At 41.1% G+C, this 18,357-nt stretch overlaps 1 protein-coding gene across 1 annotated transcript in view; it reads left to right on the top strand.

Annotated features, from left to right (window-relative positions):
* Positions 1-16,955, top strand: part of LOC148014217 (uncharacterized) — a 32,903-nt gene extending 15,948 nt beyond the window's left edge. Inside the window, exons 6-8 of the mRNA XM_087666473.1 lie at positions 5,784-5,905; positions 5,996-6,067; positions 16,246-16,955. Coding sequence (XP_087522599.1) covers positions 5,784-5,905; positions 5,996-6,067; positions 16,246-16,348 — 297 coding nt within the window. The 3' untranslated portion in view covers positions 16,349-16,955. The remainder of the gene's footprint in view (positions 1-5,783; positions 5,906-5,995; positions 6,068-16,245) is intronic.
* The last annotated feature ends 1,402 nt before the right edge of the window (positions 16,956-18,357 follow it).

The raw sequence follows: 18,357 nt of genomic DNA on the forward strand, positions 1-18,357 counted from the left end.
CAAAATGGATAAAATGGCCGCTTCTGAGCTCAATAAGCACTTAACAAGGCTCAACTAAGCCTTGGGAAGCTCCTCAACCAGCCTAGAACAAGTGTTGAAGGTAGAAAGCAAATGCATATCTCAAATGGACTGAAATGGGGTTGATGTGAAAGTCGTAAGTCAAGCTCTCTTCCTGTGTTGAATGCATTGTCGATGAAGCTTCTTGAATGCCCGCTTTGCAAGAGATACTAGGGGATAAAGGATATCAATGGATAGCGAACAAAAACCCTCCATGATGCGAGTTTACAAATTTAGAATAATATTCAAAACATACAATATATATGGTCAAGGTTGCACATGTATATCATGATGGATATAGCAACCTATAGTTGTAGAAAGAATGATAGATCATGAGATAATATGTATCAAGAAAGATATAACTAGTAGACTTGTCTTATGGAGTTGAGGGTGTCGATGCATTTGTCCCTGGAGGAAGTTCAAGGCTTTGTCAAAAGTTTGGAACTTTGCTCAAGGTGTGCCTTTGTACAAAGATTTTCCAAGTTGTCTTTAGTGGATACATAAGACAATTGGATATCTCTTGTTGACATGTACCCATGAATATTGTGATAATGCACCTCAATATGCTTTGTGTGAGCATGGAAAACTGGATCCCATGCAATGGCCAAAGCACTTTGATTATCAGTTTAAAGGAGTGCAAGAGTTATTTAAAGCTATCCAATATTTTGGAGTTGTGTGTCATAATAATACCCCTTTTAATGGTGGGAAATTCAATGCCTATATAATAATGAAGTAGACCCAAAGTTTTCATGTACACTTGGATACAAAGAAAGATTGGGCCCAAATCTTGGTGGTCCTCGGTGTATTTTCTTATCATTATTGAATTGCCAATACAAGTATTATTGCTTAGGTCAATCTAGTACAATTGCTCTCGAATTCGTAGTGCTAGAGTACTTGTCTTCAATTGGTCTCACCACCTAAGACCAAGAACACTTTATTTTGGAAAAAGATTTCGACTCCATCAAGGCATAAGCACATCAATCTACTCGAGCATGATCTTGCAAGATTAACTTTTGACAAAGTCTTTCATGATAGATCTCTTCCAGATGCTACGGATCACAAGAGAAAAGCACAAAATCTTATAGAAATTTTAGAAGAGAAAAACAAGTAGCGAAATAACAAAAGACACAAGATGTAGTGGGGAAAAGGAATCCATTATGAGAATCAAGAGTACAATGGTTGAGTGCTAGCTCATACACTCCACGAACTCCCTCTCTCCACACCAAGAAATGTAAGTACATGAATGGTATCTCTTCCAGGTGCCACGGATCACAATAGAAAAGCACAAAACCTTATAGGAATGTTAGAAGAGCAAAATAAGCGGGGGAATAACAAAATACACAAGATGTAGTAGGGAAAAAGAATCCATTATGAGAATCAAGAGTACAATGGTTAAGTGCTAGCTCACACACTCCACAAGCTCCCTCTCTCCACACCAAGAAATGCAAGTACATGAATGATTGACCATGGCCACATTCCCTTCTTTTATAGACAAAAATAAAGGAGTTGTCCTACCACAAAATAGGTTGGCCAATAATCATTACACAATAAAGAGGATGCTTGTGAATTAGGGCAACGGGCACTTGTGAACTTGTGATATGACCACTTATAACACCCTCTCTTAGAGCATAGGTGAATAAGCAAAGAGCAAGCACACCCACAATGCACCATTGATACTCCAAAAAATGTGTACTTTGCTAGATGTGTCTTGGTAAGAAAGCACCTTGAAGAAGTCTAAATGCCATAATTCCTCTTTGAGCCACCTTGCAACTCCCATAGGCACACAAGCTCCATGAATAGCTTGCCGTGACACCAAGATTCCTCCACTAGAGTATATGCATGCCCTTCTGGCCTCCTTATGCGAAACCACATGAGCATATCATGTTATATGGCCCATCATGAACTTGGCATTGGACCCACCAAGGTTTGGACTCGCTAGAACACGTGAACTCCATTACTCATCAAATCAATCAACAACGAAAGAGCATCGACATGCCCTCTCTCCACTCTCATACTTGCCCCTTCTAGGTAGGAGCATGTAAATGTGTGCGACATCACTAGAGCCGAGAAGGACCATTTGCTCGAGTCATTGGTAGGCCCCTAGTGAACCAAGATGGGGAGACACACATGATCTCGTGCTCCACAAAGCAGGACTGTGATATCCACCACATTGAGCAGTGGCATGTCTTTGCATCTTCCTTCTCTTAAAATGTGACATGAGGCAACACCACTCCTCTTCACCTTCACGTGTATGACCACTCCACCACATCGTGATGGAAGTTGAGATGGCTCCAAAGGCTGGAGCAGTCCAACACCCGCTTTGAAAAGCACTAGTAAGCATTGTAACACTCAACCATAGCTTCATGAAATATGCTAGAATAGTGAATCTCACAATTACAACAGTATGAACAAGATCATAATAAAGTGAATTGAGAAAGGATGATTACTTCCACATTACCTCAGTTGGGAGAGAGTAGCAAAGGGTGTGCGATTGGTTGCAAAGATCTCAAAGCATGCGACAAATGCAAGGGCGAAACAAGTCAAACAAGCATGCCGTATGAACATTTGCAAAGGGGATGCACATGGATTAAGGATTCAAATACGAGTAGAAATCAACAGCACTTATGACAAGCACTGACATCAACTTTATGACATGTGACAAGTGAAGTCTTCAACAACAGGCAATTGGCCAACCTGTAATGAGTCAACACAGGCAATGGAACAACCATCAAATGCAAAAAGTGCAGGCCAAAGCAGCACAAGGTTAACCCAGACAGCATTAGACAGGTCAAGAGCACTCAACAGAGGCATCATCTGGTGGATAGAGAAGTTTCAAGTGCTGTATTCCACATAATCCAACTGGTCAACCACAATTGCGAGAAACAGACTGACTAACAGAAATGCAGGTAAACAGAGATAGGTGTCAATGCACCCAGTTTGTCAAAGCCTTTGTAATCACAACAAGGTAGGGATGATTGCAGTTGGTTGCAGTCACACAAACAATACCAGCCACGTTTTACAAACCAAAATTTAGGCTTAGTACAGAACACACAGCAAGTCAAAACGTAGACATATCACACAACGCCCAAACAAGCATGAAGTCCCTGCAGAGATTACACAATATATCAGATGTAGGACCTAAGCGTGTCTCCATCACAAACCTAAACATTTGATACTAGGTCAGAAGAGCAAAACAAGTAGTGGAATAATGAGAGACACAAACTGGATGAAAGAGGCGATGCACAAGTTGTAACCGGGAAAAGGAATCCACTACCAGAATCAAGAGTACAATGGTTGAGTGCCAGCTCATACACTCCACAAGTTCCCTCTCTCCACACCAAGAATCTGCAAATACATGAATGAATGACCATGGTCACACTCCTCCTTTTATAGACAAAAGTAAAGGAGTTGTCTCACCACAAAATAGGTTGACCAAAAATCAAATACACAATAAAGAGGATGCCCATAAATTATGGCGTGGGCGCCTGTGAAACAATGATATGGCCACTTCTAATAGAGAGGCCTGAACTAGCTCTAGAGCCACTAAGATAGCTTTGAAACTGCATTGCCCAGCTTGAGACAGCATCATCTACACTAGATCAGCCATGGTCTACGTTTAAATGCCATCTCCTGCCTTTAAACAGCATTGCCAGGCTGAAAAATAGCATCATTAGCATTGAAACAGCTTTGCCTGCTCTTATATTAGCTTTGCCAATACTTTGGATAGCACAATCAATAGGTGGGCAGCCACAAGCACCAGCAGGAGGCGATGGATGCATTGATTGCAGCCATGATCTTCCCAGATATAGCCTCATATGTGGAGAAAGCTGCATTCTTATGCCTTTCATGTGTTTCTCTTGCTTTTCCTACATTTTGTAGGCTTTTAACTAAATAAATAATTAACATCAAATTTAGTCATTCAGTCACTAATTTACTTAACTAAGTGTCCCAGCCCAAAACTTGTCCACACCCAAATTAATTACATTAAACAAAACTTTCTTTTTAAGGTTTATTTAGCTGTCAGCTCATGTAATGTTTTGGACCCTCGAAAAGAGAGTTCCAGAGATAAATTTTGTCCCAATAACAAGACACATGGTTTACAAGCATCAAGAGATCTTTGCAAGTGGGCAGGACATATGACAGGCTGTTACCAAAGCAAAAAAAGCTTAGTAAGCTTCAAATTGAGTTTGCTTTTGTTGTATCTAATTGTGGCAGCCAGTATGGCTGTCATGTGGGAGATTTGGCACAATAATTTCAGCATGAATTTCTGTGTGAGCAGCATGATTTGATCCTTCAGTATTATTGCACCACTGAATTTTTAGGTATTTCCATCATCAAAGCAAGGAGAGCAGACTCATTCTTCACCCAAGACAAAGCAAGAGCACTAATTTTCTTCCATGATAAGAAAAGCAAGGTATTGTTGTCCGAAAGCAGCCCGCATTGAGTTTGTGGAGTAGCTGTGCCTTAAAGCAAGACCCTAGGCCTCAACTATATAAGAATGAGTAAGCTATACACTCAAGAGCATTGAGGAACTTATCCTTCATCTTCTTGTGGTGCTTTGCCCTGAGCTTTGAGCTCTTGTATTGTATGCCTTGCAACCTGGCTCTTACTTCCACTTTCCTTTGTATTACTGATCACATTATGCAGAGCTTGTTTGCATCATTCTCTTCTCTAATTTCTGTGTTTTTTAATCTTTTTGGTGTCTTGTCTCTGCCTTGCTCTTCAGTTTGATGATCAGATTGATCAATGCTGATGGAAGGTTTGATTCCTAGTGGATTTGGATGGTTCATTTATGTGCTTTGCTAGTCTCCTCTGTTAATTGTTTCTATTGTTTGGTGGTTGTGTGCTACTGCCATAGGTGTGGTTGTTGGGCTGTTTTCTCTCACATTGTCAAGAGTTAGGAAGCATGTGAGCAGTGGGGCTAGGTAACCTGGTGTTCACAGCAACATATAGTCAGGCGAATTTTGCAATTGACTGCACACACAATGTTGTAGGCAGTTTTCGTTAGCTCTTTTGTCACTCTCTTATCATCGTACTTAAGTGGATCAAATATTCTGGACCTGCTTTACAGTATCAGATTCATGTGTCCATTTCAGTAGTTATGTAGCTTTTATACCAGCATCACCATAGGATATTGGTGAGTGAAATTGCTGATCAGAATTTATTGGTTTAATCTCTACACAATGTGAGGTGCATTTGAAAAATCGTATGGCCACTGAATATATATGCAGCAGCTTGACCTGGAGAACCTTATCTGACAATTCAGCCAAAAAGATTGTGCTTTTCTTAGGGCTTCTTATGGTAATGTTAAAAGCCAACTCTGGTAGTGATCCTTCTATTTCCTTTGTTGTTGGCAAGATTAGTGCGACCTTTATCCACTTTGAGTCACATATTGTCTGGTATTACAGCCCTGAACTGGCTGTTTTCACAGTGCTTGTATCTGTGATGTACTTTCAAGTCCTTTACAGGGTTTATTTTGTACTTCATACTTTGTCTCAAGGAAAGTGTCTTTCCTTAGGGTGTTACTAAATTCTAATAGAATCTGTTTGTTGACTTACGGTGTTATTAAATTCTAGTAGAATCTGTTTGTTGAAAAAAAAGTTTTCACATCCCATTACTCTGTCATGTTGTTACACTCATGTCCAAGATGTACATACATCACAGTTGGTCTATGTCATTATCTAAATGAACCCATTCTGATGTGGTTGGTATTGCTTGAAGTTTAGCTGACAAGGATCCCAGTCAACGAACGACTTACCTATAATGAAAACGTTGAGGAGGAGATTCTGCCTGCACGTTTCCACAATGTTGGAGAGTTGGAGTTCCAACATAACCAGGGAAGATTGTGGTATGTTTTCCAGCTTCTTACTGTTATGAAATGACATTTATGCACATTTTCATTCGCTGAGGCATACTTAAATAAGTTACTGTTATGCAGGGTGGACATGGGAACCTCTGATCCCCTTGCAATCGATGTATTCATAAATGCTTTCACTGCTGTGAGCTCAGAGTATGTGCAAAACTTAGGTTTTTGATTCCTTTTAAGTGTTTAATCTTGTTTGTTAAAGGCATGATATGGAGGGATTTTTTTTGTGAATTTGGGATAATATGATGTAATGACACTCAAGTATGATCATTTGCTGAGGCCTAGGCTACTAAAACATGTGATGTTATCAAACGAATATTTCATATACACAGACAGTAAAAACATTATTTGAGTTTTTCTCTATTGAAGAAGGTCTGAACGTGGTAGAGATAGCTTGGACAAACACTTGCAAAGGCAGAATGTTCAATCAATCTGTAGTTTTGCACTTTTATTCTCACAGAGGCCTGGAAGCCTTTTGGTGGGCCGCATAGTGAAACTGATAGCATCCTTACCTTTCTCAAATAAGTCCAGCAGCAGCAGATGTTTGAAAATATTTTGGCAGAAATAGCTCATTCTTTGTTTTATTGCTCATGATTGGAACATCTAGATTCTAGGTTTATCCCCACCAGCTCTTTCCTGTGTTCTGGCCAGGCTACCACCACTCTCCAGGAGATTATAGTTTTGTTTAGCAATCATATTAGCAGGAATGTTGTTTCTTGCTACAGTCAAGCTGCAGATTGGCTAGGGAGCTGCTCAATTTTAATGAAGTAGTTCACAACAAGCTTTTTCAGCCAGTTCCACACTGGAGGCCTTAGGCTCAGTTGTGTGGGACAAGGCTTTGGCACTGGTCATGTCTGTCAGTCTTCTGCCCTTCTTAGTAGTGTTCATCACGGGTACATTAGATGGAGGCATGCCACTGTTATGGGCATCCCACTGCAGCCTCATGAGACCACTTAGATATGTCCATTTGGCCACCCAGGTCTGCTCGTTTGCTGTGATGTGATACATGGCATTTTGGGCTTTCCCCATTCTATAAGGCAGATCAGCCATCTGTTTCTGGAACTTTGCCATGATTGGCTGCTGGTTGGCATGTTTGGCAGCTTCTTTCTTTATATAGACCTCCCCTTCATCATTGCCAGTTATATCACCTTCGCACTCTTCATCATTATCTTGCTGGTCATGGTCACCACCAATGCTGTTGCAGTCATCTCCTTCCAGCCATCTGTGTTTTCTGCAATCTCTCTCCTCTCTTTCATCCAGTGCCTTCAGTTATCCTGCCCCCTGGAGTCTGTTGGCATCACGCAGGGGCCCAGTCTGTCTTCAGCATTGTTTGCAGTCCTGTCATCACGATTCAAGTTTTCTATTGCATTTTGTATTCTCTCCTCTCTAAGTTGCATGGTTGCTCCTCTGTGCACATTCACATGGTATCTTTGCAAATTGTGATGCATCTGTGAGATTTGAATTTTGCTGACTTGCTGCATCTGTTCCTCCCCTTTCATGCCTGTTGGAGTTGTCTAGGCTCATGGGACATAACCGGTGGTTCATGGCAGCAACACACTCTCCTTTCATGGCATCTTTGGCAGATTTGGGCTACCCCATCTGCATCTACAGCTGCTGGTCTTCTTTGGCTTGCCCTTCTTCTTTAGGATTGGAGGCTCCCATCCCCCCACCCAAAAGAGACCAAGGCATTGGGCCGTAGGTGCTACAAAGGGCTGCCTGAGGTCCTTCCAGGATTGCAAGGTGGTGGATATCTTCTTTCGAGTTGCCCAAGAGGCTCACCCAAAAGAGGCTAAGACATGAGACCTAGGGTCTCACAGAGGGTTTGCTGTGATCACAAAGGTGATGGAGAACTCCTATTGACCTTAGCTTCTCTATTGTTGTCATTATTGTCGGTTTTTATTTTTTAAATTAAAAGTTGGCTAATATATACATGTTTCAAGCTCTTCAAGGAAACCATAGTGCAAGCCACCCCTCTGTTGGGTTTGACTCATGCCTATGCTCATAGAGGAGTGTCGATGATCATCAGTCCTTACGAGAGGTTTTTTCCCCCATCTTTTATTTTATGTGTCTGTGTTACACAGTTTGGGCACTTATCGTATTTTACACCTCTTGGTTGTGAACACACTCTAGCAACCCTAAGGTTTAGGGGTTGTACTTTGTACTTGCACCTTACACGCTTCAGATCATTGCATTGGGTGTCGTGCTAACACTCATACACTCTCTTCACTGTCCATTGTACTCTCATTTGAGCTTGAGCTTCAATCTCTGTGCATTCTCTCACCTCACATTTGGTATTTTGTCACTTTCTTGGCTCATCTTGCATCTTTTGGCTTAGCAAGAAACAATCCATGGTTGCCACATCATCATGTGAAGCTAAATACAAGGCAGCTTTCACTACCACAGTTGAATGCGTATGGCTTAGACGCTTAGCACAGAACCCCTTGTTTCATGCCTGCACGAAACACATAGAGATCCACTATTATCACTTTGTCAAAGAGAGGCTACATGCTACCACCAGTAATGTGGCAGATATCTTCACCAAAGCTCTTTCTCGTGACAAATTTGAAGCATTCTGCAATGCTTTAAATTCGATCTCCTTTGGTGGATGACCCTTGTATATTGATCACTTTTCACTCATTGGGTTTGACTCACGCCTACACTCACAGAGGAGTGTCGGTGATCCTCGGTAGGACTCTGGGGTACTTTTTACTCTCCTTACGAGAGATTTTTCCCCCCACATTTATTCTCTTCTATTTTATGTGCATGTGTTACACAATTTGGGCACTTATCGTGTTTTATACCTCTTGGGTGTTGAAGGGTTGTACTTTGTACTTGCATCATATACTCTTCAGATTATTGCATTGGGTGTCGTGCTAACCCTCTAACAAACACTCTCTTCATTGTCAATTGTACTCTTAGCTGAGCTTGAGCTTCAATCTCTGTGCATTCTCTCACCTCTCACAGCCTCCAAGGGTGTTGGGGTAGAAGAGAAGTGAGGTAAGGAGTGAATGCTGCATGGTGACCATTGGCTTGCTTGGGATTTGTTGTGCCTAATGTGCTCATGGGTCTGTTCGATTAGGTAAAAGGAGAAGCATGCTATGTGAAGCACAAGTTCTCACTTGAAGGCCATCCAAATGGGTTTTCACTTATCCAAGCATCGAAATACATAAACACAATGCAAATGCAATGGGTAATGCAAGATTGAACTAAAATGCAATGGGTAATGCATCAAAATACATAAACACAATGCAAATGCAATGGGTAATGCAAGATTGAACTAAAATGCTAGTGCAATAGGTCCTACTTGAGTAGTGCCCTTGTAGTAGAATTGTTCGCTTGTGTGAGTTCCATTTTACAATTATGATGAGACACGGTTGGAAATAGTGTTCCACGAAGAGCTATATACAATGACAAAACAATCCTTGGATGTTCAAAGAGAAGGAGCCATCCCTTCCTAATGTGTGGACAGCGCTAGTGGAAGAGGAATCGGGACCCTCATGTTGATGCTTGAGGTGGAGGTGCACCAAGATCAATACCCTTGTGCAAGTGCTTGAGCTTTGGCTGATTATATTTGTAAAATAAGATGAAGAAAAATACAACAAAGTATGAGTGCTCAATAGTCTAGTTGGAGCTGAATGTTGATCAAATTAAGTATATGTAAGTTCTCTTTGGTAGCTCAATGTGGAGAATTGAAAGCAAAAATATGGAGCTGCTGTAATAAATAATGAATTTGGGAGATAGAATCCATGCACCAAAGCACGAGTACGTATAAAGAAAGGCTATGGGAAACCAATAGAGTGCTCCTAGTCTCCCTCTCTAGTAGGATTTAGTGTGCATGTATCGGATGATAATGATAAGGACGAGAGGTGGTCTATAAATAGGGAGGAATAAAACAAAATAATGATCAAGTCGGCCAAACAATGTACTCAAATAAGTGGCCTGTACTGTGAAGTTGTGCTAGGGTTTACATTGAGGAAACATAGACAGTATGGCCATGAGTGAAGCACAAAGACTTAGACAATGAGGTGCAAAACTCAAACCCTAAATGCAAAATGCAAAACACAAAACACAAAACTCAAAACAACACAAACATAGACACAGAAGGAAGAGAACTTTTAAGTGAATGAATCAATGTAGTAAATGAGTGTAAGAATATATAGAATCCTTAAGGGTAGAGCTGAAGAGTGTTGGAGTGTGACGTCCATAAAAAATGGATCCCGAGTGCTACAACCACTAGTCGGAGCTATTGGAGTGTGGAGAAGATGAAAACGCTAATCATTGGAGGCTATGGAGCACCAAGCGACAACAAAGGTGATGGAAGATGATAAAGGCGATAGCTGAGATCGAAAAATGCAAATGTGGAGGGAGTCGCTAGAGACCAGGTGTTGGGGCAGCAAACACGAGTAGAAACGAGTGCTAGAGGAGCTTGCGATGGTTGGAAGCCACCAAACATAGCAGAGGGAAGTCATTAGTAGAGGGAAGTCATTAGGTAGCAAGGCAATAGCTAGAGGACAATCACTAGGTGCTGGGAGGGCTGATGGGTAGGTGGCAGCAGTTGTGAAGACTAGATAACCACTGCATGGAAGGCTAATGGCTAAAATCTGCACGTGAATGCGAGAAACTTGCACAGAAGGATGAGATTGAATGGTGGGCAGTCTATCCATTTATAGATGTGGAAGGATACTCTCAAATTAGGATTTTGCGTGGGACATAGAAACTATCTAGAACTACTTGCTTAATAAAACTTTTGGATATTTGTTGTTTTGGGGCTGTTTTAAACTAATCGATGGATAATGAATTTTTAGCTCAAGCTCCCTCTTAGGCCTAAAACTAGAACCAAGAAGGGATCGGAAGAAAAGCTTAAGCCCATTTTTAAAAAGACTCCATGGCATCCCATCCCAATGTAACCACAATATTAGACAAAGAGTGTACATCGGTTGGCTAGTGGTCTACCAAGACTATAGAGGCAATGATAATCTTACCAAGGGAGTCTAAATAGTCATCCCAGATAGGAGAGGGCATTGGACAAAGGGTGCTTGTGGGTTGCCAAGTGGCCTGCCAAGTCTTGTAAAGGCAGATGGAACCATTGTGAACTAGCTCTTTTTGTTTTTTCTTTGGTTTGGGCGAGAACAAATATGATTTGCAGCTTTTCAAGTAATTGTGCCTTGAGGGAGAATGAAAAGGGATGGCTAGATCCAACACATCACAAAACAGACAAGTAAATCCAACCACACAAGGCTATCAATGACAAGGGTAAGGTTAATGAAGGATGGTGGTGTGGTGGTAAAGAATCGCTAATGGAGATAGCCTAGGATTTGTCTATGTTTGCTGTGCACTAAGATGCAAAGGAGTATGCTGCATGATGAGAATGCGCATGCGGCAGGTGCCACTTGGAGAGTGTCCCTCGTGGGGAAATTGTTTACTTGCCCAAGGACCCTTTACAAAGATGATGAAATCATGCAATGCAAAGGAGAAGGTACAACAAGGGAGATAGGCCGATCTTGAAGGCAAGTGTCAAATCTTGTAGAATACCAAGAAGGATAGGAATTGTTAACTTAGTGTTGTTAGTTTGTTGTCTCTCAATTGTGAGCTCCTGTTAGAGTCTGACAGAGACATGGGAGCTTTGGCATTTTAGTGTGCATTTTCCGAGTTTTGTGAGCATTTTTTTAACATTCCCCAGCCTAGGCCACTGTGTCAGACATTATCCAAACTCCCAATTTTATTGCCACACTAGTTGTATTTTTTTGCATTTTTTAAAATGTAGCTGACTGCATTAAATGCAGTCAGCGAGCTGGTATTTAGTTGACTAATGTCAGGTCGGCTAGTTTTGGTCCTTTTTGCTATTTACACTAGGTTGACTGGCTAGGGCAGATCGCTTCTTTTACAGGTTGCTTCTCCAATTGTCTCGGGGACATGAAAATTTGAGATGCTTTAATCTTGTTGATAACATTTGATTAAGTTACTAATCAAATGTGCAAGGTTGTTCAGCACATGTGATGTACATGACAGTTATTTCATGGTTATAGGCCAAGGACCTAAAGGATGCAGTGGGTGTCAAAGGCAAAAGTTGTGATAAGTTATGCGAGTTGGGTTTTGATTATAAGGTGGTGTTGGGTTTTGACCCCAGGATAGGTGGTTGGCCAATAAGTGTTAGTGGTGACATTAGGGACTAGCATTAATTAATTAATTAATTAATGCGAGTCTGTGGTTGGCCAATAAGTGTTAGTGGTGACATTAAGGACTAGCAATTAATTAATTAATTAATTAATGCGAGTCTAAGGGTCAACAGAGATTGGGGACCAATCTAGGTTGCAAATGGCCTAGCCAATTTAATTATGGATGGGCACATTCAATTGTGGGCAGGGTCAGAAGGATTGAAATTAATTTTTAAAATGATTTAGTTTTGAAAATTAATTTAATGGCTGGATAATGCTGAGAATTGGGTCTAGAAGGTTGCCACTTTTGCAAAAATACCCATGCAAGTGAGAAAATCTTTTTTGGGGCTGGGTCTTAGCCATTCAGTTAGTTTGGAGCTGGTGGGAGAGAGAGAGAAGGTTAATGGTTATTCTACATGTGTAGAAATCAGCATTTTCTGTAGGTGACAGCCATCCAGGGCTTTAGGAGGTAGGCAACAGCAGGAAGATACCTTCTAGGGACTGGCAATAGCATTGTCGATCAGGCAACAATATTTATGAGGACTTAGGACAGTAGATGACTGCATTAATTGCAGAATTGACAGGCCAGCAATCAGTTCTAGGCGTTTCATCACGAAGAAACTTCGAATTCTCTCTCATCTCAGTATTTTTTCACCTTCTCCAGTTTGTGCTTAGCTATTCTCAGCATTGCCCAGCCATTTGGAGCAGACAGCCATATTTGGTGGACAATAGAGGGAATTCTATTGTAAACAATAATTTCTATAAAAATTAGGGTTTAGCAACCACCTCGGCATGCATACTAACAGGATAAGGCATTGTACACTGAAATCAGCACTTGCAATTTGTGATATTGATTGGGATCACAGATACCAGACCATCCATGATAAATTTGGGGTAGCATTTGGCCAATTGGGATCCGATTAGAGAAAGTCTTGGGTGAAAATCAAGGGGCAAATTGCCCAATTTGTTTGTTGATTGTTGGTACAACAAAAGGGCTTTTGGATCAGCCAAGGAGATTGTGGAATCTTGGCTTGTAATAAATCCGTTGGTAATTGAAGTTAAGAAATATCGAAAGGGGTGTCAATTTTGGAGCCAACAAGGTGTCTATTGTCCAAGATTATTAAGGTAAAGTGTGTATCTCAATATATGTTTATTTATTGATTGCTGTAATTAAGTGCTTAATCATGGAATTACCATTCTATCCAAGAAGGAGGTTGGTTTCATGGTTCCATTGTCGGGATACCACTCAATTCCTTGATTTGGTGGGCTTGAGGCACTTGATCGCAAGCCCAAGCTTTGTGCTAGTGCATCATCATTTCTTTACCTCTTTGCATATGAGCCACGCCCGATGTGACCTCAAATCCAAGACACTCAGTTCTTTCACCCTCTCCACTATCCTCACACCCGTTCAAAAGGACATTGTGGTTCGTGGTTCGTGGCTGTCTTCATCATCTTCCTTATGCTATGGCACCCTTATTCCCTTGTATCACATTCACTTCATGATTCAGAACTTCATCATTTCATTCATCAGAGTTTCTTTTCTCTTCTCTTCTCTTCTCCATGTTTGCCGAGTTCACTCCGTGTTCCTCCCTGCAAACCCTACTATCTTGCTAGTACGTCATCTTTTGACATGGTATCAGAGCTGGATGTGCTCAAACAACGGCAAAGATCCTCCACTCTAGTGTCTGGAAATACCGGTGGCGGTTTCAGCATGCACTTCTTTTCTTCTTCCGTTGCATCAAAATCTCCTTTTTGCAGGTTTCAGGTGTTTTCAGCTTGCTACTTACACCCCTTTCATGGAGGACATTATAGTCTCAGCTGTCCCTTGCTGTCATCTACAATCTGGCACTTGTTTTCAGCCTTCCACCTGTAGTTTGCAACTGTTCAGAGCAGAGCAACTATTTCTGATCACTCTCCACTCAGAAAACAATCTCGTTTTTGCAGATTTCAGGTATTTCAGCTTGCTGTCCACACTTCGGATGCAGAGGACATCACAGTCCAAGCTGGCCATTGCTGTCTATAACAGTCTAGTGCCTATTTCCAGCCTATCATGCATTGTTCGGAGTTGATTTTAGCTTGCTATTGTTAGTTTTTAAAGTGTTTTTAGTCTTTCTCTCTCCTCACTTGCGTTTTTCTACTGTTTGCAATCTCTTACTGTTGGTTGTATCCTCCTCCCACTAATAGCTTACTTCCAACCCTTCCACTGGCCTTCCACTCCTTGTGGTAGACATTGCGGTTCATCCTTCACACTATCCTCACACCTCTTGAGGCTTGAGGTGGACATTGTGGTTCGTGGTTCGTGGTTCGTGGTTGACCTCTTCCACCTCTTTCTTCTTCAGCAAGGCACACTAGTACCCATGGCTTTTTTACCAACAGATGACCAGACTACTGGGTGCTCCTACTGTGGCCTCACCGGACACACCACTGATGCTTGCCGACTTCAACCTTTGCTCCCCACCTCCTCGAAGTATATGCGTCTTCCACCAAACACTCCTTGTGCCACCTCTCCTTTTTGGGCCACGGAGATCGTTGTGCATTGGCCATCAAAGTACTATGCTCAAGGTAATAAGATGCATCCGATGCACACTAAGTCCTTTCGAGGACATGGATGATTTATTGGCACTACGACCTCCTGGAGATCGTCGCAGTGCTAGCGGCAGTCTTCTCCCACCTATTTTCGGGTACAGTGGCTACCACGGCCCGTAGTTTTGCAGTCCGCTCCATCGAGAGACGGTGATTGTTTGATACCGTCTCCTCGTCAATCTGCTCCTTTGAGAGACAGTGGATGCTTGACTTCTTCCTCTTCTTCGGCTTCCTAGTCCACTCCATTGAGAAGAAGCGACTGTTGCCCACTCATTGTTCTAGTCTGAGCCGCACCCTTCACCCTTGTCTACTCAGGTTCGAGAGGCCACCTCTGGGAGTTTTTCACCACCCCAGATATCTTCTTCGGCACGACCTCAAACATCTGTGGTGGTGAAAAACATTTCAGAGTCCGTGATCCATGAGTTTTTGGATTCCCTGTCTACTTTAGAGGGGGATTCAGAGAGGGCTGATCTTTCTTTGCCCTTTTGTAGCAGCGATCAACCGCCGAGACACACGGACCGCTTATTGTTTTAAGCGTTTCAAGCCGAGCACTAATGGCTACCTCTCACATAGCCGGCGCGTTATCCATCTCCATGGGTGTAGTGAGCTTACCTCCATGCCCGATTGAGTTACCTCCTCTCTTGAGCACTCTCGTAGCTCTACAATCCAAGTGCAAGCTTCAAGCAAGCTCCATCCTCAAACTCCACGCTCCAAGCTCCATTGCCGTGAGCAAGACAAGAGAAGAGAAAAGAAGGGAAGAAGAGAGGAGAGCTTCTCCACCCCGGTCCCTCACCCTCACACACTTACTCCCTCACACTCTTTCATGCTCAGGGTAACTTGATTGCGCAGGCACTCCTAGCTACTGCATGCAATGAGGAACTTGTCTCTTACATGATGCTCTAGAGGATGACCTTTGATAGAAGCCATCTCTCATACAAAAAATTATGGAGTTTTGTATTTGAACAAGTTCTAGATTAGTCCCTAGTTTTGATATTAACTTTTAGGCTAAGTTTGGGGTAGCTTAATACTCATCTTTAGACTTCGAACTTTGTTTTCTTCTTTGGGATTTGGCAAGTTATTGAGTCTTGCCTTGTTAATTTGAAAGCTTATAATAGATACTTTTATTTGGTGCACACCTTTTGGTTAGAAGGCATGTAACATTGACCTGTCGGCCAAAAGGATAGCTGATTCTTTTCCATTAATGCAATTTTATGTAAGAAAAATAAAGGTTATAGCAACTTCGGTGCGCACCTTTTGGTTAGAAGGCCTGTGACATTGACCTGTCAGCCAAAAGGATAGCTGATTCTTTTCCATTAATGCAATTTTACATAAGGAAAATAAAGGTTATAGTAACTTCTAAAAAGGCCAAAATGACCTATGAGACCAAAAGTTAAATGAGATATTGGATGAAATATGATTCTTTGTAGAGTGTAGAAAATTTGAAAGGAAAAGTATGAAGGGGCGTGTCAAATAGTATGAACAAGGAGTGAGCAGCAAGGGTGTTGGTAATAGCCTTTATTCTCATGAGAGAGAGAGAGAGAGAGAGAGACCGAGCGCTTAATTTTAATGCTCACTTTTTTCCAGCTATGTGGGCATTAAGGAGGTCACATTTGGAGGAAAAGATTTTGGAAAATGGGATGAGGAGATGTCAACTGAGGATGATGGCTACAAGTCCTACAGAATATGATATTTCATCAATTCGGCATGCATGATTGTATCATGTCTGACCTGTGATTTGAGTTATCGAGGTGGGAATGTGTCTTGATCTATGGTGGGAGTGACCCATGTGACTGCATCTCAAGAGCTTGTGGAAGGGTATGGTAGGTCATATGGTGATTGGCTCAGAAGAGGATTCAAACTTTGTTTTCTCAGTAAAAGAACTGCCTTTGATAGATAGGGGTGCATTCAAGGTTACTTAGCCAGATGTGTCTCTACAGCCTTTTGTGCAAGGCAGAGCTTCTAGGTTAGCAGACCACCAAGAGGTCCACATGGCATAAATGGCAAGAACCAAGAAGAGATGTTATTTTCGTAATTATACCAATGTGTTAGACATGCCCTGACAGATCATGTGTGGCAAGAAGTATTTCCATGGAAGGACTGGTATCATTTAAAACTGAGAAACTGTGTCAAGAATCGTTTTTGATCAATTGACAATGAAGCTGAGATGTGTAAGATACAGGGAATGGAAGCTCATTTTACATTTTTCATGCTTCATAAATCTAGCAATGGATTTTTACTTTTTTATTCTCATGTGGCAAATGGGCAATCATTCACAGATGTTTTACTCCAAACTTTTCTCTTCAGACTGTTTGAAGTACTTCCTTTTCAAGGATGGGCAATTAATGCATTATTTCTCATATAGTCAAAATAAATTGGTAATCAACTAAGAACAAATTTAACTAGCATTATAAACTAATAATTGAAATGTTACAAACCCATAATGCTCTGTTTAGAGTTGCGCATGAATGACTCAAATGATTATTTCAGATTATGATTTCCAGTTTGGATCAGGGCAAAATTTACCTAGCCAATAAGGCACTAGAGTCATTGACAAAACTAAATGTAATGAGATGCTTAGAACTTCATAAGTTAGTTTTATGTAGTTGTCCTATGTCCATTACAAAGTTCAGCGAGAAAAGTGCGAAAGCGAGGATTCATAAATTTCACTTTAAAACATGTGTAAGTTGAGGCATCTCACTGTTTTATTAGCAAGTTTTTCTTTCCAATGAGTTACCTGCAAACTGCTTGAAAAATAGTCAGTTTTCAATGTAATATGAGCATTATGCAGTCTGATTAACTGTGCTGCAAGTATTGGAACACTTGACATTGCAAGGCATGTAGCTTCTACAGGTCACATAGTAGCACTTTTCATAAGAATGGAAGCTAAACATTAGGTATGTTTGAGGGCATTTTAGTGTCATAAAACTGCATCTCAATTTGATAGATTTAGTGTATTTCTATGCACCATAATCTTGTGCTTCTTCACATTTATCTTCAACTAGGAATCGAATGCCTTTGTAGTATGAGACCTAATTTACCTTTTCCACTTTGAGTCTCCATAGTAAGTTCTTACATCCATCTTAAACTCTAATATATTCTTGGAATGAAATTTGTTTCTAAACAATTCTTGTTTGTAGTGAAAGGTTAAGAGCTCTTTTAGAGCTAAAGAGATCTAAAAGTTGCTACCAAATTGAACGAATTGAAGAGGCTGTAGGCTTTTGATAGAGAATGGGCTAGTGGTTGAGAATTTTGTGCACGAGTATTTGCCTATTTTTGGCTCTTTGAATATATGTGATTGATTTTAAAATGTTAAGTCTAATTGTGGAGGGAGGTTTCATCAATGCCAAGCATGTATGTCCATGAAAGATACATGAAAGTTACTTGGATGATGCCCAAATTAGATGTGTATCCAAAGCAAATTTTAAGTTTGTGAGAGGATGGACAATAGATCGAAGCTCAGCTGAGAGTACAGTTGACAATGTAGAGTGTGAGAGCATGACACCTAAATGCAATAATTTGAAGTGTAAGATGCAAGTACAAAGTATAACCCTTAAACCTTTGGGTTGTAAGAGGGGTTCATACTCGAAGAGTGTAAATCACAATAAGTGTCCAACAATGTGTAATATAGGTACATAAAATTAAAAAAATGAAATTGGGAAAAAACCTCTTGTATAGAGAGTAAAAAGTGTCCCCATG

The sequence above is a fragment of the Lygodium microphyllum genome, chromosome 25 (assembly GCF_053477565.2).
Source record: "Lygodium microphyllum isolate KBCC chromosome 25, Lygodium_microphyllum_v1.1.10, whole genome shotgun sequence".
Taxonomy (NCBI): Eukaryota; Viridiplantae; Streptophyta; class Polypodiopsida; order Schizaeales; family Lygodiaceae; genus Lygodium; species Lygodium microphyllum.